The sequence below is a fragment of the Pseudophryne corroboree genome, chromosome 11 (assembly GCF_028390025.1).
Source record: "Pseudophryne corroboree isolate aPseCor3 chromosome 11, aPseCor3.hap2, whole genome shotgun sequence".
In the NCBI taxonomy this organism is placed as follows: Eukaryota; Metazoa; Chordata; class Amphibia; order Anura; family Myobatrachidae; genus Pseudophryne; species Pseudophryne corroboree.
The window spans coordinates 17,313,483-17,336,177 of record NC_086454.1 but is presented as its reverse complement, the minus strand read 5'-3'; the positions used below and the strand labels follow the sequence as shown (position 1 = coordinate 17,336,177).

The 22,695-nt window shown below is 49.7% G+C and overlaps 1 protein-coding gene across 2 annotated transcripts in view; it reads right to left on the bottom strand.

Moving 5' to 3' along the window:
* Positions 1–476: 476 nt before the first annotated feature.
* Positions 477–22,695, bottom strand: part of ALKBH3 (alkB homolog 3, alpha-ketoglutarate dependent dioxygenase) — a 72,515-nt gene continuing 50,296 nt past the window's right edge. For both annotated transcript variants that reach the window (XM_063946310.1, XM_063946311.1), the window contains exons 8-10: positions 16,307–16,516; positions 2,119–2,217; positions 477–765 (exon numbers count right to left, since the gene is read on the bottom strand). In XM_063946310.1, the coding sequence (XP_063802380.1) occupies positions 640–765; positions 2,119–2,217; positions 16,307–16,516 (435 nt within the window). In that variant the 3' untranslated portion in view covers positions 477–639. The remainder of the gene's footprint in view (positions 766–2,118; positions 2,218–16,306; positions 16,517–22,695) is intronic.

The window sequence follows — 22,695 nt, the reverse complement described above, 5'->3', positions numbered from 1 at the left end:
CAGTAAACTGCCTCCTGTAGTAGCAGCTGCTGTATCACGGCCTCCCTTCACTTAGTGCCCAGGATATTTAAGGGACGTTTATTGGCACCGGGGAACCTATTACCACTGGGGGTGGTGGGGTGATACTACAGTGGGTACTTATGGACACCAAGGGGGGGTTATAGATACCAGTGAGGTTAATAGCTGGGGAGGCGCTATCTAGTATCACAGCCAGATTTAGACACACACGATTTGGTTGTAAGTTGACTATAATAATGATCAAAATACAAAGATGATATGAATAATACAATGATGATAATAAGTTCTAAATATCATCTTTGTATTATTCTAATAATTTTTATAGCCCATACAGTGGAGTATGGCGGCCGCCTCCCTGAGCGCACGTCACGGTCGGCTACATACCTGTAGCTCTAGGCATAGATTTGTATTTCCACAAAAATATGTAAAAACTGTTTTAGACAAAAAATAAAATAAAGGAGGTTAAGACATTTGCTTTATATAGTAACAAAATCAGACTTATTTAAAAAAGAAAAAAAAAGAAATGAAGTTATAGGCTACTATGAGCTGCACGCAGACCAACGATTGGCTGTCCTGGTTTATTGTAGAGAATGACGAGGAGGAGAAGAAACCGCTCAGTTCTTAGGGGGAGTCCACAGAAGACTGTCCAGCAGTCACAGTCCCGTGTGTTCGCATATCCCGGAACATGGTGCGGAAGGTTAGGTTGATCCGCGGCTGGCGGTCGTGATATTCCTTTGGCACACGGTGCTAGTAGGAAGAACATAAAGTATGGAGGTGAATAGAAGTATACAGGGGAATAATCAGTGACGCAGACACAGAACAGACACTGAGCTTTAATTACTGCAGCACAAACTTGTACACCAGGGGTTCTTCAACAGGTCCTTCAGCTGCTGTGGAACTACACATCCCAGCATGCACTGGCACAGCTTTAGCATGCCCTGATAGCAAAACTATGGCAGGCTTGCTGGGATGTGTAGTTCTACAGCAACTGGAGGGTCACATGTTGCACACTACACACAAGTTGTAATGCCCGGGCCCAAATATTCTGCAGGACCAAGAGACGGTCTCATACAGTATTTCATTATGTAACCCCTTTACTCTATTCTAATAGTCTGTGGTTGGCTAAAGATGTGCTAGACTGTCAGCTCTCAGACAGGGCCATATGAACCTCGTGCCTCCAGACTGTCCTACACCCACCCCGCCTCATTCACACACTGGGGGTCATTCAGAGTTGATCGCTCGCTAGCTAGTTTTAGCAGCCGTGCAAACGCTATGCCGCCGCCCACTGGGGTATTTTAGCTTAGCAGAAGTGCGAACGCATGTGCAGGCGAGCTCTGCAAAAACAGTTTGTGCAGTTTAGGAGTAGCTCTGAACCTACTCAGCGCTTGCGATCACTTCAGCCTATTCGTGTCCAGATTTGACGTCATACACCCGCCCAGCCACGCCTGCGTTTTTGCAAACCCTCCCTGAAAACAGTCAGTTGACATGCAGAAACGACCCCTTCCTGTCAATCTTCTTGCGGCCGTCAGTGCGAAGGAAAACTTCGCTAGAACCTGAGCACAACCACACAGGGCTTTGTACCCGTACGACGCGCGTGCGCATTGCAGCCCATACACATGCACATAAATGTCGGGTTTTTAGCCTGATCGCTGCGCTGCGAACGGCAGCTAGCGATCAACTCAGAATGACCCCCAATGTCCAGCCTTTGTGCTTCCCCTAATTATACCTGCTCTGAGAATTCTCACACGTCATGTACCTTATGTTACATTTCATTGTTCCTCGACTGTGGAACTAGCGGCACCTTATGAATCTGCAGAACATTGATTAGTATTTAATCAATCAGCTCCTAACTGTCATTTTTCAAACCCAGCCTGTAACATGGCAGTTAGGAGCTGATTGGCTGGTCACTTATCACTCTCCAGGGCTTCATAAATAATAAAGAGTCTGCGATACATTAGAAATATTGTACAATCACACATCATGTGGATTATGGTTGTGAGATACTCTGCGGAGTCACGCCTGATGGCGACTGTGGAATACTCCCACCCTGCAGCCCAGCGCAGCGAAGATTATGTGCTAGAGTAAAGGTGTTCTTCTCACCTGCCAGTCTTCTTGTGTCGCTCCCTCCATAAGTAGAAGGGTCCCATGATCCAGTGGTATATGTACACGTTCCACATACGTGTAATCTCCACACTCTTCCTGCGGGGGAATCATACTGAATGTAAACCAGAGGTAGCACAGATACAAGTTGGAAGCACAGGTCAGATACACGAGCCTCTGAACAAAAAAAGATCCAGTGATTACTTCCGCAAGCATAGGGGATTAATACACAGAACTCTGTCACCCCTCTGTGCAGCAAACTGAGGATGCTAGTCATGTGACCTCTTTCCCTGCACTATGCCATATATTAATTAGAGATGTGCACTTGAAATTTTTCGGGTTTTGTGTTTTGGTTTTGGGTTCGGTTCCGCGGCCGTGTTTTGGGTTCGACCGCGTTTTGGCAAAACCTCACCGAATTTTTTTTGTCGGATTCGGGTGTGTTTTGGATTCGGGTGTTTTTTTCAAAAAACACTAAAAAACAGCTTAAATCATAGAATTTGGGGGTCATTTTGATCCCAAAGTATTATTAACCTCAAAAACCATAATTTCCACTCATTTTCAGTCTATTCTGAATACCTCACACCTCACAATATTATTTTTAGTCCTAAAATTTGCACCGAGGTCGCTGGATGACTAAGCTAAGCGACCCTAGTGGCCGACACAAAAACCTGGCCCATCTAGGAGTGGCACTGCAGTGTCACGCAGGATGTCCCTTCCAAAAAACCCTCCCCAAACAGCACATGACGCAAAGAAAAAAAGAGGCGCAATGAGGTAGCTGTGTGAGTAAGATAAGCGACCCTAGTGGCCGACACAAAAACCTGGCCCATCTAGGAGTGGCACTGCAGTGTCACGCAGGATGTCCCTTCCAAAAAACCCTCCCCAAACAGCACATGACGCAAAGAAAAAAAGAGGCGCAATGAGGTAGCTGTGTGAGTAAGATAAGCGACCCTAGTGGCCGACACAAACACCGGGCCCATCTAGGAGTGGCACTGCAGTGTCACGCAGGATGTCCCTTCCAAAAAACCCTCCCCAAACAGCACATGACGCAAAGAAAAAAAGAGGCGCAATGAGGTAGCTGTGTGACTAAGATAAGCGACCCTAGTGGCCGACACAAACACCGGGCCCATCTAGGAGTGGCACTGCAGTGTCACGCAGGATGTCCCTTCCAAAAAACCCTCCCCAAACAGCACATGACGCAAAGAAAAAAAGAGGCGCAATGAGGTAGCTGTGTGAGTAAGATAAGCGACCCTAGTGGCCGACACAAACACCGGGCCCATCTAGGAGTGGCACTGCAGTGTCACGCAGGATGGCCCTTCCAGAAAATACTCCCCAAACAGCACATGACGCAAAGAAAAATTAAAGAAAAAAAGAGGTGCAAGATGGAATTGTCCTTGGGCCCTCCCACCCACCCTTATGTTGTATAAACAGGACATGCACACTTTAACCAACCCATCATTTCAGTGACAGGGTCTGCCACACGACTGTGACTGAAATGACGGGTTGGTTTGGACCCCCACCAAAAAAGAAGCAATTAATCTCTCCTTGCACAAACTGGCTCTACAGAGGCAAGATGTCCACCTCATCATCATCCTCCGATATATCACCGTGTACATCCCCCTCCTCACAGATTATCAATTCGTCCCCACTGGAATCCACCATCTCAGCTCCCTGTGTACTTTGTGGAGGCAATTGCTGCTGGTCAATGTCTCCACGGAGGAATTGATTATAATTCATTTTAATGAACATCATCTTCTCCACATTTTCTGGATGTAACCTCGTACGCCGATTGCTGACAAGGTGAGCGGCGGCACTAAACACTCTTTCGGAGTACACACTTGTGGGAGGGCAACTTAGGTAGAATAAAGCCAGTTTGTGCAAGGGCCTCCAAATTGCCTCTTTTTCCTGCCAGTATAAGTACGGACTGTGTGACGTGCCTACTTGGATGCGGTCACTCATATAATCCTCCACCATTCTTTCAATGGTGAGAGAATCATATGCAGTGACAGTAGACGACATGTCCGTAATCGTTGTCAGGTCCTTCAGTCCGGACCAGATGTCAGCATCAGCAGTCGCTCCAGACTGCCCTGCATCACCGCCAGCGGGTGGGCTCGGAATTCTGAGCCTTTTCCTCGCACCCCCAGTTGCGGGAGAATGTGAAGGAGGAGATGTTGACAGGTCGCGTTCCGCTTGACTTGACAATTTTCTCACCAGCAGGTCTTTGAACCCCAGCAGACTTGTGTCTGCCGGAAAGAGAGATCCAAGGTAGGCTTTAAATCTAGGATCGAGCATGGTGGCCAAAATGTAGTGCTCCGATTTCAACAGATTGACCACCCGTGAATCCTTGTTAAGCGAATTAAGGGCTCCATCCACAAGTCCCACATGCCTAGCGGAATCGCTCTGTGTTAGCTCCTCCTTCAATGTCTCCAGCTTCTTCTGCAAAAGCCTGATGAGGGGAATGACCTGACTCAGGCTGGCAGTGTCTGAACTGACTTCACGTGTGGCAAGTTCAAAGGGCATCAGAACCTTGCACAATGTTGAAATCATTCTCCACTGCGCTTGAGACAGGTGCATTCCACCTCCTATATCGTGCTGAATTGTATAGGCTTGAATGGCCTTTTGCTGCTCCTCCAACCTCTGAAGCATATAGAGGGTTGAATTCCACCTCGTTACCACTTCTTGCTTCAGATGATGGCAGGGCAGGTTCAGTTGTTTTTGGTGGTGCTCCAGTCTTCTGTACGTGGTGCCTGTACGCCGAAAGTGTCCCGCAATTCTTCTGGCCACCGACAGCATCTCTTGCACACCCCTGTCGTTTTTTAAAAAATTCTGCACCACCAAATTCAAGGTATGTGCAAAACATGGGACGTGCTGGAATTTGCCCATATTTAATGTACACACAATATTGCTGGCGTTGTCCGATGCCACAAATCCACAGGAGAGTCCAATTGGGGTAAGCCATTCCGCGATGATCTTCCTCAGTTGCCGTAAGAGGTTTTCAGCGGTGTGCGTATTCTGGAAAGCGGTGATACAAAGCGTAGCCTGCCTAGGAAAGAGTTGGCGTTTGCGAGATGCTGCTACTGGTGCCGCCGCTGCTGTTCTTGCGGCGGGAGTCCATACATCTACCCAGTGGGCTGTCACAGTCATATAGTCCTGACCCTGCCCTGCTCCACTTGTCCACATGTCCGTGGTTAAGTGGACATTGGGTACAACTGCATTTTTTAGGACACTGGTGAGTCTTTTTCTGACGTCAGTGTACATTCTCGGTATCGCCTGCCTAGAGAAGTGGAACCTAGATGGTATTTGGTAACGGGGGCACACTACCTCAAGAAATTGTCTAGTTCCCTGTGAACTAACGGCGGATACCGGACGCACGTCTAACACCAACATAGTTGTCAAGGCCTCAGTTATCCGCTTTGCAGCAGGATGACTGCTGTGATATTTCATCTTCCTCGCAAAGGACTGTTGGACAGTCAATTGCTTACTGGAAGTAGTACAAGTGGGCTTACGACTTCCCCTCTGGGATGACGATCGACTCCCAGCAGCAACAGCAGCGCCAGCAGCAGTAGGCATTACACTCAAGGATGCATCGGAGGAATCCCAGGCAGGAGAGGACTCATCAGAATTGCCAGTGACATGGCCTGCAGGACTATTGGCATTCCTGGGTAAGGAGGAAATTGACACTGAGGGAGTTGGTGGGGTGGTTTGCGTGAGCTTGGTTACAAGAGGAAGGGATTTACTGGTCAGTGGACTACTTCCGCTGTCACCCAAAGTTTTTGAACTTGTCACTGACTTATTATGAATGCGCTGCAGGTGACGTATAAGGGAGGATGTTCCGAGGTGGTTAACGTCCTTACCCCTACTTATTACAGCTTGACAAAGGCAACACACGGCTTGACACCTGTTGTCCGCATTTCTGTTGAAATACTTCCACACTGAAGAGCTGATTTTTTTGGTATTTTCACCAGGCTGGTCAATGGCCATATTCCTCCCACGGACAACAGGTGTCTCCCCGGGTGCCTGACTTAAACAAACCACCTCACCATCAGAATCCTCCTGGTCAATTTCCTCCCCAGCGCCAGCAACACCCATATCCTCCTCATCCTGGTGTACTTCAACACTGACATCTTCAATCTGACTATCAGGAACTGGACTGCGGGTGCTCCTTCCAGCACTTGCAGGGGGCGTGCAAATGGTGGAAGGCGCATGCTCTTCACGTCCAGTGTTGGGAAGGTCAGGCATCGCAACCGACACAATTGGACTCTCCTTGTGGATTTGGGATTTCGAAGAACGCACAGTTCTTTGCGGTGCTTTTGCCAGCTTGAGTCTTTTCATTTTTCTAGCGAGAGGCTGAGTGCTTCCATCCTCATGTGAAGCTGAACCACTAGCCATGAACATAGGCCAGGGCCTCAGCCGTTCCTTGCCACTCCGTGTGGTAAATGGCATATTGGCAAGTTTACGCTTCTCCTCCGACAATTTTATTTTAGGTTTTGGAGTCCTTTTTTTACTGATATTTGGTGTTTTGGATTTTACATGCTCTGTACTATGACATTGGGCATCGGCCTTGGCAGACGACGTTGCTGGCATTTCATCGTCTCGGCCATGACTAGTGGCAGCAGCTTCAGCACGAGGTGGAAGTGGATCTTGATCTTTCCCTAATTTTGGAACCTCAACATTTTTGTTCTCCATATTTTAATAGGCACAACTAAAAGGCACCTCAGGTAAACAATGGAGATGGATGGATACTAGTATACTTATGGATGGACTGCCGAGTGCCGACACAGAGGTAGCTACAGCCGTGGACTAACGTACTGTGTCTGCTGCTAATATAGACTGGATGATAATGAGATGAAATCAATATATATGTATATATAATATCACTAGTACTGCAGCCGGACAGGTATATATTATATATTTATTATGTAATGACTGATAACGGACCTGCTGGACACTGTCAGCTCAGCAGCACCGCAGACTGCTACAGTAAGCTACTATAGTAGTATGTATAAAGAAGAAAGAAAAAAAAAAAAAAAAAAACACGGGTAGGTGCTAGGTGGTATACAATATTATATATATATATATATATATATATTATATACAAATATATATATATATATATATTCAACGGATCCTGGCAAGCAGCGGCACTCAAGGACTGACTCAAGCGTAATAAACGGTGAACAGAGTTTTAATCCATTTCACAAAACAAAATACATCCAACGTTTCGGGGCGCGAACACCCCTTCTTCAAGGACAACAAGTGAGAAGTGAAGTAGTGAGAAGAATAATTACCTTTATGTGAGATGAAACCCGCCTGCGGGCCGTGCGGCAATCAATCAGGGGAAGACGCTACCACGCTTCCCTGTGTGCATTAGAGTGACGTCATCAACCAGTGCCGGTCACATGGTCCGGCGTCGTGACATGGAACGTCCGTGTAACCTGGCAACCACTTTGTAACAATTGTAACCTGGAGACCTGGAAACAGCACCGCACTATGCACAAACATTATACATATATTTGTAATTATACAGTAACCTGGTGTCCCACAGGTGGTGTCTGTAACTGACAGACTACCCGCTGAGGTGCCAACTTGCTCTGTAACTCATTTTATATAAAACATAATAATAATAAATGTATATAATATAAATAATGTGTATAACTACAAAGGGCAACATGAAGCAGCATTTTCAAAAAACACTCCATTGTATTTTATCATTTAGTCCTTTTGGCTTGATGGTAGCCAAGTGATACATCCATCTGGCCTCCATTCTTAACAAGTCCCCCGCTCTGTCACCACCCCCAGGTCTCCAGGTTACAATTGTACATCTGAATCATTTAGCAGTTCGTTTATACATTTAACACAAACTTATGCTGCTTTGCACTTTAATCTTTCTAAATTTCCAAGTCACTTCACTGTTTTTATGTTCACAGTGCCGACATTGGTACCGCCGTGACTGGATTACCCGCAACACTCTGGGTTGCCTTGGTTACGGAAACAGCTGCCCGGGAGGTCAGCGTCGCTGTAAGTGGTTGCCAGGTTACACGGACGTTCCATGTCACGACGCCGGACCATGTGACCGGCACTGGTTGATGACGTCACTCTAATGCACACAGGGAAGCGTGGTAGCGTCTTCCCCTGATTGATTGCCGCACGGCCCGCAGGCGGGTTTCATCTCACATAAAGGTAATTATTCTTCTCACTACTTCACTTCTCACTTGTTGTCCTTGAAGAAGGGGTGTTCGCGCCCCGAAACGTTGGATGTATTTTGTTTTGTGAAATGGATTAAAACTCTGTTCACCGTTTATTACGCTTGAGTCAGTCCTTGAGTGCCGCTGCTTGCCAGGATCCATTGAATATACTATTATTACCAGAAGGCACCAGGGCATTAAATCCAAGGAAGGGTGAGTGCCGATCCGACTCTATATATATATATATATATATATATATATATATATATATATATATATATATATATATATATATATATATATATATATATATATATATATATATATATATATATATTGTGACAAGAACACTGGGATAGTGTTTGAGGGCAGGTATATTTGTCCCAGGTTCTTGTCTTACATGTTTTAGAAAATGTTAACTTCTAGGAAAAATGCTTTTTGTTTTGTCTGAACCTTTTCAGTTTGCTGTAAAAGCTGGGTAAAGGCTCTGAGAGAGAGATAAGGCGAGTTCTAGACATTGGGCCCAGTTCGGGTCTTTGGCCTCACAGAGGGCTAATCAGGGTTTCAGCTGTGTAAGAGTGATATAGTGCTTCTAACCTGATTAGTATGGGCAGACTGCCTGGGAAGGCTGCAGGATCTGTGTGTGAGAGACACGCTTTCTGATGCAAGTAAGCTATACAGTATGTACTGAAGAACTCTGTGTTTTGTTTAGTGACAGTTAGGAACATCTTATGTTTAGTTAGTGCCGGACAGGCAAGGTATTTTTATTTTGGGGTTTGTTTTATTTTCTGTTTCAATAAAACTGGCCGGGGTCAGTTGTACCAGAAACTGGACTTGTGTTGTTCCTCAGCTGCTGCGTGCTGCCATATTCCCCAGGAAAAGGCACCTTGCACCCCTACAGTGTTACAACTTGGTGGAGAATGCAAGCAGGCCGTTCTGCGCATAAGTGAAAGCAGCAGCTTTGTGAGGCCTGCAGAAAACGGTGGTTTATGCAGATACAGCCCAGTGTGAAGTTACTGAGACTCACCCCTGAGGGTTTGATATATGTCCTGGGTGAAAGCAGCTGCAAAGCCGCCTGAAAAATCTGTTGACATGGAGGATCTGCTTAAAGCCTTGCTGCAAGCTACAGCGGCTCAGCAGGAGGCCAACCGACAGCAGCAGGTGGCAATGGAGGAAAATTGGAGACTACAGCAGGAGGCCAACAGACAGCAGCAGGTGGCAATGGAGGAAAATATAAGACAGCAGCAGGTGGCAATGGAGGAAAATAAGAGACAACAGCAGGCAGTTGTTGATGAACTTTACAGGCAACAGCGTCAGGATAGAGAGGCCTTAGCAGAAGTGGTGCAGAGACTTGCAGCTCGGGTTGGAGATGTGGCCGTCAGTGCTCCAACCAGCTCTAGTTCTATACGAGCCAGTCACTTCCTGCAGAAAATGACAGAGGCTGATGATGTGGAGGCCTATCTGACCACGTTTGAAAGGACTGCCGAGCGTGAGAACTGGCCGAAAGCACAGTGGGCCAGTCTGCTGGCACCTTTCCTGTCAGGTGAGCCCCAAAAAGCTTACTTTGATTTAAGCCCTGCTGAGGCTCGGGACTATGATAAACTAAAGACTGAGATCCTGACCCGCCTGGGAGTCACGCTGTCAGTACGAGCACAACGGGTGCACCGTTGGCTGTACGCCATGGAGAAGCCTCCGCGCTCCCAGATGCACGACCTTATTCAGCTAACAAAAAAATGGCTACAGCCAGAGACATTAACTGGTCCCCAGATGGTGGAAAGAGTCGTCATGGACCGCTACTTGAGATCTTTGCCCATGGTCCTGCGCAAGTGGGTGAGCCATGGAAACCCGGGTACTGCTGACCAATTAGTGGACATGGTAGAGAGGTATTTGGCAGCAGAGGAACTACTGATGACCACCCAGCAACCCATAGATCCTCGACAGCGCCCTTCAGTAAAGACTGGTAAGACTGTTCCGTGGGAAAACGTTGCTGGGCGGTTAAGAGAACGCAAGGCTGGAGAGACTGTAAACACTGGCCCTGGAAACAGGCCAATGGGGCTAGAACGGTCTATGCTGCCCAAATGGGTTGATAATCGTGTGGTTAAATGTTTTAGGTGTGGTATGCCAGGTCATGTTATTGCCAATTGCCCAGTCACGCAAGAACCCATGCAATGTGATGCTGCCTTTGAATGTCGCAGAATGTCTTTCTTTGCTAGGTTAGCCTGTACTGTGGTACCTTCACCTGAGCTGGAAAAACAAATGTGTGATGTGTTCTTAGAAGGTAACCGGGTAGAGGCCTTGCTAGATTCAGGAAGTTTAGTTACCCTCGTGAAAGCTGGGTTAGTGAACCCCTTAAAGGTCCAGCAAATACCTATTGGGGTAACTTGCATACATGGGGATACCCAACATTATGCCACTGCTGAGGTGAATATAGAAACTTGTTGTGGGTCAGCAATGGTTAAAGTGGGACTGGTCCCTACCTTGGTGCATGAGGCCATAATAGGGAGGGATTTTCCTCATTTTTGGAAACTGTGGGAATCACAGTTATCAACAGATGTGAGAAGTAAAAAGCCAGTTGATAATACCGGTGATTTTATGGATGTACGTGGGTCTTCGGAACTTTCTGGCCCTTTGCCTTTTGCTAGTTTGGCTGGGGAAGTGACAGATGGGGAGTCCAGTGAGGACCCTCTTGCCGGGAACAGAGACATAGTAGTTAGAACTGAAAGCGTGCCTGACCTGGAGGTAAAGAAGGATCTGTTTGCGTCTGAACAGTTAAAGGATCCTACCTTAATAAAGGCTAGAGAGAATGTTAAGATTGTTAATGGGGAACCTGTGGTACCAGGTGACAGGGTTACGTATCCCCACATGGCCATCTGTAATGAGCTCTTGTACCACATTGTCAAAAGGGGTGAGGATGTGGTGGAACAGCTGGTAGTTCCCCAGCCTTATCGGAGAACGGTACTAGATTTAGCTCATAGTCACGTTACCGCAGGACATTTAGGGGCAGAAAAAACCACTGAAAGAGTTTTACAAAGGTTCTTTTGGCCAGGGGTTTATAAAGAAGTGTCTGAATATTGTTCTTCCTGTCCTGAATGCCAGTATCATGCCCCTAGACCCCATTTCAGGAGCCCACTAGTTCCCATGCCTATTATAGAGGTCCCGTTTGACAGAATAGCCATGGATCTCGTGGGGCCCTTGTTAAAGTCTGCTCGGGGCCATCAGTATATCCTGGTAATTATGGACTATGCCACTCGATATCCTGAGGCTGTCCCTTTACGCACTATCACAACCAAGGCGATAGCTAGGGAGCTGGTGCAGGTATTTAGTAGAGTGGGAATACCAAAAGAAATTTTGACTGACCAAGGTACTCCATTTATGTCAAGGATCATGAAAGAGTTGTGCAAGTTATTTAAGGTCACTCACCTCAGGACGTCCATCTACCATCCCCAAACTGACGGGTTGGTGGAAAGGTTTAATAAAACATTAAAAAGTATGTTAAAAAAGGTTGTTGAGAGAGATGGGAAAAACTGGGATTGTTTGTTGCCCTACTTGTTAATGGCCATCAGAGAAGTTCCTCAGTCCTCTACGGGGTTTTCTCCATTTGATTTGTTGTATGGTAGACACCCCAGAGGGCTGTTGGATATTGCCAAAGAGACGTGGGAAGGACAGCCCACTCCTTATAGAAGCGTTATTGAGCATGTAACACAAATGCAGGATAGGATTGCAGCCGTGGTACCTGTTGTCAGAGAGCACATGGAACAGGCCCAAAGTGCTCAACAGAGGGTCTATAACCGGAGTGCCAAGATACGGGAATTTGCTCCTGGAGATAGAGTTCTTGTTTTGGTACCCACTGTGGAAAGCAAATTCCTAGCTAAATGGCAGGGTCCATTTGAGATTAGGGAAAAAGTGAATGAGGTTAATTACAAAGTATACCAGCCGGGAAAGAGAAAACCCGAACAGATCTACCATGTTAACTTAATCAAACCCTGGAAAGATAGGTTGTCTCTGTCAGCGGAGCCTTGCCCTTCGGTGTCTTCACCCCGGTTGCTTCCCGCAGTGAAGGTGTCAGAGACATTATCAGCTGATCAGAACAATCAGGTTAAAGAATTTCTCATCCAAAATAGGGAGGTATTTTCAGAGCTGCCTGGCCGAACGACCATAATAAAACATGACATTGTCACAGAACCAGGGGTCAGGGTTCATTTAAAGCCATATAGGATTCCTGAAGCTCAGCGAGAAGCTATTTCTAAGGAAGTTAAAACCATGTTAGAACTTGGAGTCATAGAGGAGTCTAACAGTGAGTGGTCCAGTCCCATAGTGCTCATCCCGAAGCCCGACGGTAGCATACGCTTCTGTAATGACTTTCGTAAGTTAAATGAGGTGTCCAAGTTTGACGCATACCCCATGCCCCGTGTGGATGAGCTTGTAGAAAGGCTGGGAACAGCCAGGTTTCTCATCACATTGGACCTGACCAAAGGTTACTGGCAAATACCTTTATCTGATAGCGCCAAAGAAAAAACAGGCTTTTCGGTTCCGGAGGGGCTGTACCAGTATAAGATGTTACCCTTTGGGTTGCATGGGGCTCCAGCAACCTTTCAACGGGCGATGGATAAAATTTTGAGGCCCCATAGAAAATATGCAGCTGCCTATTTGGATGATGTGGTAATTCACAGTACAGACTGGGGGTCCCATTTGGTTAAAGTACAAGCAGTACTGGACTCAGAGAGGCAGGGTTAACTGCTAACCCAAAGAAGTGCTGCCTCGCAATGGAGGAGGTCAAATACTTGGGCTTCACCATAGGCAGAGGTCTGATTAGGCCCCAATTGAATAAAGTTGATGCTATTCAAAACTGGCCTCGTCCAGTGAATAAAAAACAGGTAAGGGCTTTTTTGGGAATTACTGGGTACTATAGACGGTTTATTCCTAATTTTGCGACCACAGCGGTGCCGTTGTCAGACCTTACCAAAGGGAAGCAGTCAAATGTGGTGAAATGGAACCCTGATGCAGAAAAGGCGTTCCAAGCGTTAAAAGTGGCTTTGTGTTCACAACCGGTGTTGATAACACCAGATTTTTCAAAAGAATTTGTGGTACAGACAGATGCCTCAGAGGTAGGGATAGGTGCTGTGCTGTCCCAAACCAGAGATGGGGACGAACACCCTATCATTTATTTGAGTAGGAAACTCAATGAGCATGAAAAAAGGTATGCCATTGTGGAAAAGGAGGCTTTGGCCATTAAGTGGGCACTAGATACCTTGAGATATTACCTCTTGGGTAGACAATTCAGACTAGTGACAGACCATGCCCCTTTAAAATGGATGTATGTAAATAGAGGCAAGAATGCTCGTGTAACTAGATGGTTTCTAGCGTTGCAGGACTTTAAGTTTACTGTCGAACATAGACCGGGAACACAATTGGCCAACGCAGATGCATTGTCTCGCATCTTCTGTTTGGGGGCTACAAGTGTTCCGGCCCCTAGGTCGAAACAGGGGAGGGGGATATGTGACAAGAACACTGGGATAGTGTTTGAGGGCAGGTATATTTGTCCCAGGTTCTTGTCTTACATGTTTTAGAAAATGTTAACTTCTAGGAAAAATGCTTTTTGTTTTGTCTGAACCTTTTCAGTTTGCTGTAAAAGCTGGGTAAAGGCTCTGAGAGAGAGATAAGGCGAGTTCTAGACATTGGGCCCAGTTCGGGTCTTTGGCCTCACAGAGGGCTAATCAGGGTTTCAGCTGTGTAAGAGTGATATAGTGCTTCTAACCTGATTAGTATGGGCAGACTGCCTGGGAAGGCTGCAGGATCTGTGTGTGAGAGACACGCTTTCTGATGCAAGTAAGCTATACAGTATGTACTGAAGAACTCTGTGTTTTGTTTAGTGACAGTTAGGAACATCTTATGTTTAGTTAGTGCCGGACAGGCAAGGTATTTTTATTTTGGGGTTTGTTTTATTTTCTGTTTCAATAAAACTGGCCGGGGTCAGTTGTACCAGAAACTGGACTTGTGTTGTTCCTCAGCTGCTGCGTGCTGCCATATTCCCCAGGAAAAGGCACCTTGCACCCCTACAGTGTTACAATATATATATATTAAACTCATAAACTGGTGGTGATTATTAAACTGGTGGTCAGGTCACTGGTCACACTATCAGCAACTTGCAAATAGTACTCCTGAGTCCTAAGCAGACAATCACAATATATATTATACTGGTGGTCAGTGTGGTCACAAACAATGGCAGTGTGGCACTCTGGCAGCAAAAGTGTGCACTGTACGTTATATGTACTCCTGAGTCCTGCTCTCAGACTCTAACTGCTCCCCACTGTCAGTGTCTCCCCCACAAGTCAGATAATACAGTCACACTATCTCTCTCTATCACTTCAGCAAGTACTAGTAGTACTCCTCCTAATGCTCCCCAAAATTACTACTGTGTCTCTCTCTGTCTCACTCTCTTCTCGAATCTCTATAAACGGAGAGGACGCCAGCCACGTCCTCTCCCTATGAATCTCAATGCACGTGTGAAAAATGGCGGCGACGCGCGGCTCCTTATATAGAATCCGAGTCTCGCGATAGAATCCGAGCCTCGCGAGAATCCGACAGCGTGATGATGACGTTCGGGCGCGCTCGGGTTAACCGAGCAAGGCGGGAAGATCCGAGTCGCTCGGACCCGTGTAAAAAAAAAAAACTGAAGTTCGGGCGGGTTCGGATTCCGAGGAACCGAACCCGCTCATCTCTAATATTAATGCGTTCCTGCTCCCAACAACATCATATCCCACCCACAGTTATATCACGTGTCGCCTGCCATTAGGACCCCATTAGGACTCCATGATAACATAAATGGATTATGGGGTGTGAGGTTATAGCGTTATTCACATTAAAGAGTCATTTTCAAGCAATGACAACGTCATACAATGTTACATGGGGTTAAATGAAAGATAACTGCAATGCACCACAATTACAGCTACTCACCTTCAGACGACTTTGTATGCACCCGCCTGCAATTTTTGTTCTATAGAATCGCTTTGTTTTTTTTAAACTACCTTCTAAACCTTCACAAAACTGGTTTATTCTGTCCGGGATACAACGTACAAACAATGTTGTATCCAACAGCAACAAAGATAAACAGCTGCTCAAGGTTATTCTGTTTTCCAGCCGAGCTCTCATGTGAGGTCAGGTTCACAAATCCACCACGGAGGCCGCAGAAGGAAGACGTTGCCTCATTGCGCTGGATCACAGACCGATCTCCTATTCAGTGTTAAGGAGCCGTCTCACCTCCCACCCCCACCTCTTTAGACGCACAAATACAAACCTCATACAACACACACATATAGACACAGACATATATGCATGTGCGCAGCACAGAGTGATTCCCCGGGCTGCATTGAATGGCAGACCCCCCGGCTGCGTATTAGCAGGTGTGTGGGAGGTGGTTGTGACTTTGGTGCAGACTGTAAGTGGGAGACAGCGTCATGTTTAGATCCCTTGCTGATCCCATTATACCTCCCACGGTGCCCAATTTACACACTGACATTAACAATAGCTCCAAGAGGAGCCACCGCTATCACCCTGTCTGCGGGGGAGACATCTGCTACATCACTTATCTCATAAGCTGCCTCCAGCTCCCATTATACAAGATTATCTAACAGACAATGGGGAAAACACAGGGTTCTGCCAGCCATTCACAATAAGATGTATCACAGCGGCATAGGGTCAGAATCCCCATCATACAGGACTCATTTAGGTCAGTTTCGACGTCAGCCCTCAAGCCATACTGGGGCCCCATTTGTCCCTTGAAGGTCTTCAGCTCAGGAGGGTCCAGCGTACGGTCACAGCGGATTGGATAGGAGTGTCTAACCAGTATAAATGAACCTGTAGCATTAGTGGTCTGACTAACCATGGGTTATTGCACTTATGTGCAATAACCCATAGCAACCAGGTTATTGCACATAAGTTTTAGTGCAGCACAGACTGAGAACGGTGTACTCCTCCCCTAAGGTTTCACGGCTCCATCATCCACTTACAGGCGGAGGCTTCCTCCTCATCTGGAAAACACGAGTCTCTCCGAGGCTTAATGACGCGATGACGGGATTACTGCCCAGGTCGGGCTCGTCGTCGCTGTGCCAGTCTATGCTGTCCTTGTCGTGTCTGTACAGGTTGCAGAGCAGAGAATTGAAGCTGTATCCGGTCACCTCCTCAATGCGGTCCTTCAGCATGACGAGCAGGGGATGCCACTGGAGACAGAGACATAACAAGTGGTGAGCGGGGGATGCCACTGGAGACACAGACATAACAAGTGGTGAGCGGGGGATGCCACTGGAGACACAGACATAACAAGTGGTGAGCGGGGGAAGCCACTGGAGACACAGACATAACAAGTGGTGAGCGGGGGAAGCCACTGGAGACACAGACATAACAAGTGGTGAGCGGGGGAAGCCACTGGAGACACAGACATAACAAGTGGTGAGCGGGGGAAGCCACTGGAGACACAGACGTAACAAGTGGTGAGCGGGGGAAGCCACTGGAGACACAGACATAACAAGTGGTGAGCGGGTAATGCCACTGGAGACACAGACATAACAAGTGGTGAGCGGGGGAAGCCACTGGAGACACAGACATAACAAGTGGTGAGCGGGGGATGCCACCGGAGACACAGACATAACAAGTGGTGAGCGGGGGATGCCACCGGAGACACAGACATAACAAGTGGTGAGCGGGGGATGTCACTGGAGACACAGACGTAACAAGTGGTGAGCGGGGGATGCCACTCGAGACACAGACATAACAAGTGGTGAGCGGGGGATGCCACTGGAGACACAGACATAACAAGTGGTGAGCGGGGGATGCCACTCGAGACACAGACATAACAAGTGGTGAGCGGGGGATGCCACTCGAGACACAGACATAACAAGTGGTGAGCGGGGGAAGCCACTGGAGACACAGACATAACAAGTGGTGAGCGGGGGATGCCTCTGGAGACACAGACGTAACAAGTGGTGAGCGGGGGATGCCACTGGAGACACAGACATAACAAGTGGTGAGCGGGGGATGCCACTGGAGACACAGACGTAACAAGTGGTGAGCGGGGGATGCCACTGGAGACACAGACATAACAAGTGGTGAGCGGGGGATGCCACTCGAGACACAGACGTAACAAGTGGTGAGCGGGGGATGCCTCTGGAGACACAGACATAACAAGTGGTGAGCGGGGGATGCCACTGGAGACACAGACATAACAAGTGGTGAGCGGGGGATGCCACTGGAGACACAGACATAACAAGTGGTGAGCGGGGGATGCCACTGGAGACACAGACATAACAAGTGGTGAGCGGGGGATGCCTCTGGAGACACAGACATAACAAGTGGTGAGCGGGGGATGCCTCTGGAGACACAGACATAACAAGTGGTGAGCGGGGGATGCCACTGGAGACACAGACGTAACAAGTGGTGAGCGGGGGATGCCACTGGAGACACAGACGTAACAAGTGGTGAGCGGGGGATGCCACTCGAGACACAGACGTAACAAGTGGTGAGCGGGGGATGCCACCGGAGACACAGACATAACAAGTGGTGAGCGGGGGATGCCACCGGAGACACAGACATAACAAGTGGTGAGCGGGGGATGCCACTGGAGTCACAGACATAACAAGTGGTGAGCGGGGGATGCCACTGGAGACACAGACATAACAAGTGGTGAGCGGGGGATGCCACTGGAGACACAGACATAACAAGTGGTGAGCGGGGGATGCCACTGGAGACACAGACATAACAAGTGGTGAGCGGGGGATGCCACTGGAGACACAGACGTAACAAGTGGTGAGCGGGGGATGCCACTGGAGACACAGACATAACAAGTGGTGAGCGGGGGATGCCACTGGAGACACAGACATAACAAGTGGTGAGCGGGGGATGCCTCTGGAGACACAGACATAACAAGTGGTGAGCGGGGGATGCCACTGGAGACACAGACGTAACAAGTGGTGAGCGGGGGATGCCACTGGAGACACAGACGTAACAAGTGGTGAGCGGTGGTAATACTGTACATATCCAGACAGGCGCTCTGTGATAGCACATGGGGAGCAGGAGATGCCATACCTAGGGGTATAGTCAATTAAAGTCTGATCCATTCCGACATGTATTTGTCGGAATGGATCAGACAACCCCTATTCAATCCCAGAGGAGGAGAAGGGGGGTGAGCCGCGAGGAGACCAGCAGGAGGACAGCCGACGGGCATAGAGGGGAGATCAGCGCTACAGTAACGCGGCAGCAGGATGTCACTCAGCCGCCCGACCTCACGGCAGCTTCCACCCGGCTCCAGCAGCATGCTGGAGCCGTGTGGAAGCTGCCGTGAGATCGGGCGGCTGAGTGACATCCTGCTGTAGCGCTGATCTCCCCTCTATGCCTGTCGGCTGTCCCCCCTCTCCTCCTCTGGGTCCGCATCCCAGTCCGACATCTTTTGATGTCGGACTGAGATGGTCGAAAAAGGGGCCCAAACCTGTCAGTTTTGGCCCCGTTTTCTACACAAGCACGTGGATCAGCAGCTATTCCGCCCATCCACGTGCTTTTCGACAAGTCAAATTCATCGACTTGACGAAAAATTTAGGGATATATTGAATAGGTCGAATCAGGAGTCGACCTTAAAAAGTCGAAAACCGACGTCTTTTCGACAGACAGCACTTTTCGACTTCAATTAAATACACCCCCTAGACAGGCGCTTGGAGATAGCACATGGGGAGCAGGAGAGGCCATACCTAGACAGGCGCTCTGTGATAGCACATGGGGAGCAGGAGATGCCACACCCAGACAGGCGCTCTGTAATAGCACATGGGGAGCAGGAGATGCCATACCTAGACAGGCGCTCTGTAATAGCACATGGGGAGCAGGAGATGCCATACCTAGACAGGCGCTCTGTGATAACACATGGGGAGCAGGAGATGCCACACCCAGACAGGCGCTCTGTAATAGCACATGGGGAGCAGGAGATGCCATACCTAGACAGGCGCTCTGTGATAACACATGGGGAGCAGGAGATGCCACACCCCGACATGTGCTCAGCGACAGCACATGGGGAGCAGGAGATGCCACACCCAGACAGGCGCTCAGCGACAGCACATGGGGAGCAGGAGATGCCACACCCAGACAGGTGCTCTGTGATAGCACATGGGGAGCAGGAGGCGCCACACCCAGACAGGTGCTCTGTGATAGCACATGGGGAGCAGGAGATGCCACACCCAGACAGGTGCTCTGTGATAGCACATGGGGAGCAGGAGATGCCACACCCAGACAGGTGCTCTGTGATAGCACATGGGGAGCAGGAGATGCCACACCCAGACAGGTGCTCTGTGATAGCACATGGGGAGCAGGAGGCGCCACACCCAGACAGGTGCTCTGTGATAGCACATGGGGAGCAGGAGGCGCCACACCCAGACAGGCGCTCAGCGACAGCGCATGGGGAGCAGCAGAGGCCATACCCAGACAGGCGCTCAGCGACAGCGCATGGGGAGAAGGAGAGGCCACACCCAGACAGGCGCTCTGTGATAGCACATGGGGAGCAGGAGAGGCCATACCCAGACAGGTGCTCAACGACAGCACATGGGGAGCAGGAGAGGCCATACCCAGACAGGTGCTCAACGACAGCACATGGGGAGCAGGAGAGGCCATACCCAGACAGGCGCTCTGTGATGGCACATGGGGAGCAGGAGATGCCATACCCAGACAGGCGCTCTGTGATGGCACATGGGGAGCAAGAGAGGCCATATCAGACAGGTGCTCTGTGATAGCACATGGGGAGCAGGAGATGCCACTCCCAGACAGGCGCTCTGTGATAGCCCATGGGGAGCAGGAGATGCCATACCCAGACAGGCGCTCTGTGATACAGAAGCACATGGGGAGCAGGAGATGCCACTCCCAGACAGGCGCTCTGTGATAGCCCATGGGGAGCAGGAGATGCCAAACCCAGACAGGCGCTCTGTGATGGCACATGGGGAGCAAGAGAGGCCATACCCAGACAGGCGCTCTGTGATGGCACATGGGGAGCAAGAGAGGCCATACCCAGACAGGCGCTCTGTGATAGCACATGGGAAGCAGGAGAGGCCATACCTAGACAGGCGCTCAGTGACAGCACATGGGGAGCAGGAGATGCCATACCCAGACAGGTGCTCTGTGATAGCACATGGGGAGCAGGAGATTTGTGATAACACATGGGGAGCAGGAGGCGCCACACCCAGACAAGCGCTCAGCGACCGCACATGGGGAGCAGGAGATGCCACACCAAGACAGGCGCTCTGTGATAGCACATGGGGAGCAGGAGATGCCACACCTAGACAGGCGCTCTGTAATAGCACATGGGGAGCAGGAGATGCCACACCCCGACATGTGCTCAGCGACAGCACATGGGGAGCAGGAGATGCCACACCCCGACAGGCGCTCAGCGACAGCACATGGGGAGCAGGAGATGCCACACCAAGACAGGCGCTCTGTGATAGCACATGGGGAGCAGGAGATGCCACACCAAGACAGGCGCTCTGTGATAGCACATGGGGAGCAGGAGATGCCACACCCCGACATGTGCTCAGCGACAGCGCATGGGGAGCAGCAGAGGCCATACCCAGACAGGCGCTCAGCGACAGCGCATGGGGAGAAGGAGAGGCCACACCCAGACAGGCGCTCTGTGATAGCACATGGGGAGCAGGAGATGCCACACCCAGACAGGCGCTCTGTGATGGCACATGGGGAGCAGGAGATGCCATACCCAGACAGGCGCTCTGTGATAGCACATGGGGAGCAGGAGAGGCCATACCTAGACAGGCGCTCAGTGACAGCACATGGGGAGCAGGAGAGGCCATACCTAGACAGGCGCTCAGTGACAGCACATGGGGAGCAGGAGATGCCACTCCCAGACAGGCGCTTTGTGATGGCACATGGAGAGCAGGAGATGCCACACCCAGACAGGCGCTCTGTGACAGCACATGGGGAGCAGGAGATACCATACCCAGACAGGCGCTCTGTGACAGCACATGGGGAGCAGGAGATACCATACCCAGACATGTGCTCAGCGACAGCACATGGGGAGCAGGAGATGCCACACCCAGACAGGCGCTCTGTGACAGCACATGGGGAGCAGGAGATACCATACCCAGACAGGCGCTCTGTGACAGCACATGGGGAGCAGGAGATACCATACCCAGACATGTGCTCAGCGACAGCACATGGGGAGCAGGAGATGCCACACCCAGACAGGTGCTCTGTGATAGCACATGGGGAGCAGGAGATGCCACACCCAGACAGGTGCTCTGTGATAGCACATGGGGAGCAGGAGGCGCCACACCCAGACAGGTGCTCTGTGATAGCACATGGGGAGCAGGAGGCGCCACACCCAGACAGGCGCTCAGCGACAGCGCATGGGGAGCAGCAGAGGCCATACCCAGACAGGCGCTCAGCGACAGCGCATGGGGAGGAGAGGCCACACCCAGACAGGTGCTCTGTGATAGCACATGGGGAGCAGGAGATGCCACACCCAGACAGGCGCTCTGTGATAGCACATGGGGAGCAGGAGGCGCCACACCCAGACAGGCGCTCTGTGATAGCACATGGGGAGCAGGAGAGGCCATACCCAGACAGGCGCTCTGTGATAGCACATGGGGAGCAGGAGAGGCCATACCTAGACAGGCGCTCTGTGATAGCACATGGGGAGCAGGAGAGGCCATACCTAGACAGGCGCTCAGTGACAGCACATGGGGAGCAGGAGAGGCCATACCTAGACAGGTGCTCAGTGACAGCACATGGGGAGCAGGAGAGGCCATACCTAGACAGGCGCTCTGTGATAGCACATGGGGAGCAGGAGAGGCCATACCTAGACAGGCGCTCTGTGATAGCACATGGGGAGCAGGAGAGGCCATACCTAGACAGGCGCTCTGTGATAGCACATGGGGAGCAGGAGAGGCCATACCTAGACAGGCGCTCAGTGACAGCACATGGGGAGCAGGAGAGGCCATACCTAGACAGGCGCTCAGTGACAGCACATGGGGAGCAGGAGAGGCCATACCTAGACAGGCGCTCAGTGACAGCACATGGGGAGCAGGAGAGGCCATACCTAGACAGGCGCTCAGTGACAGCACATGGGGAGCAGGAGAGGCCACACCCAGACAGGCGCTTTGTGATAACATATCTGTTCTAAAGCCAGTCACTATCTGAAATGTTCAGTTTGGCTTTCACACCTATCCGATTGCCCCCGACTGTTGTTCTGCCAACTTCAGACTGTGAAAGGATACTGCCTGCTTACATCGTGCAGCATAAAGAGGTGTTGCTATTATTGGGCAGTCAGCAACTGGTTCTCTGGTCTACTACACAATCGTGCCCACCTTATAAGATAAAGTGGTCTATTTAATAAACCTTGGAGAAAGATAAAGTGGAG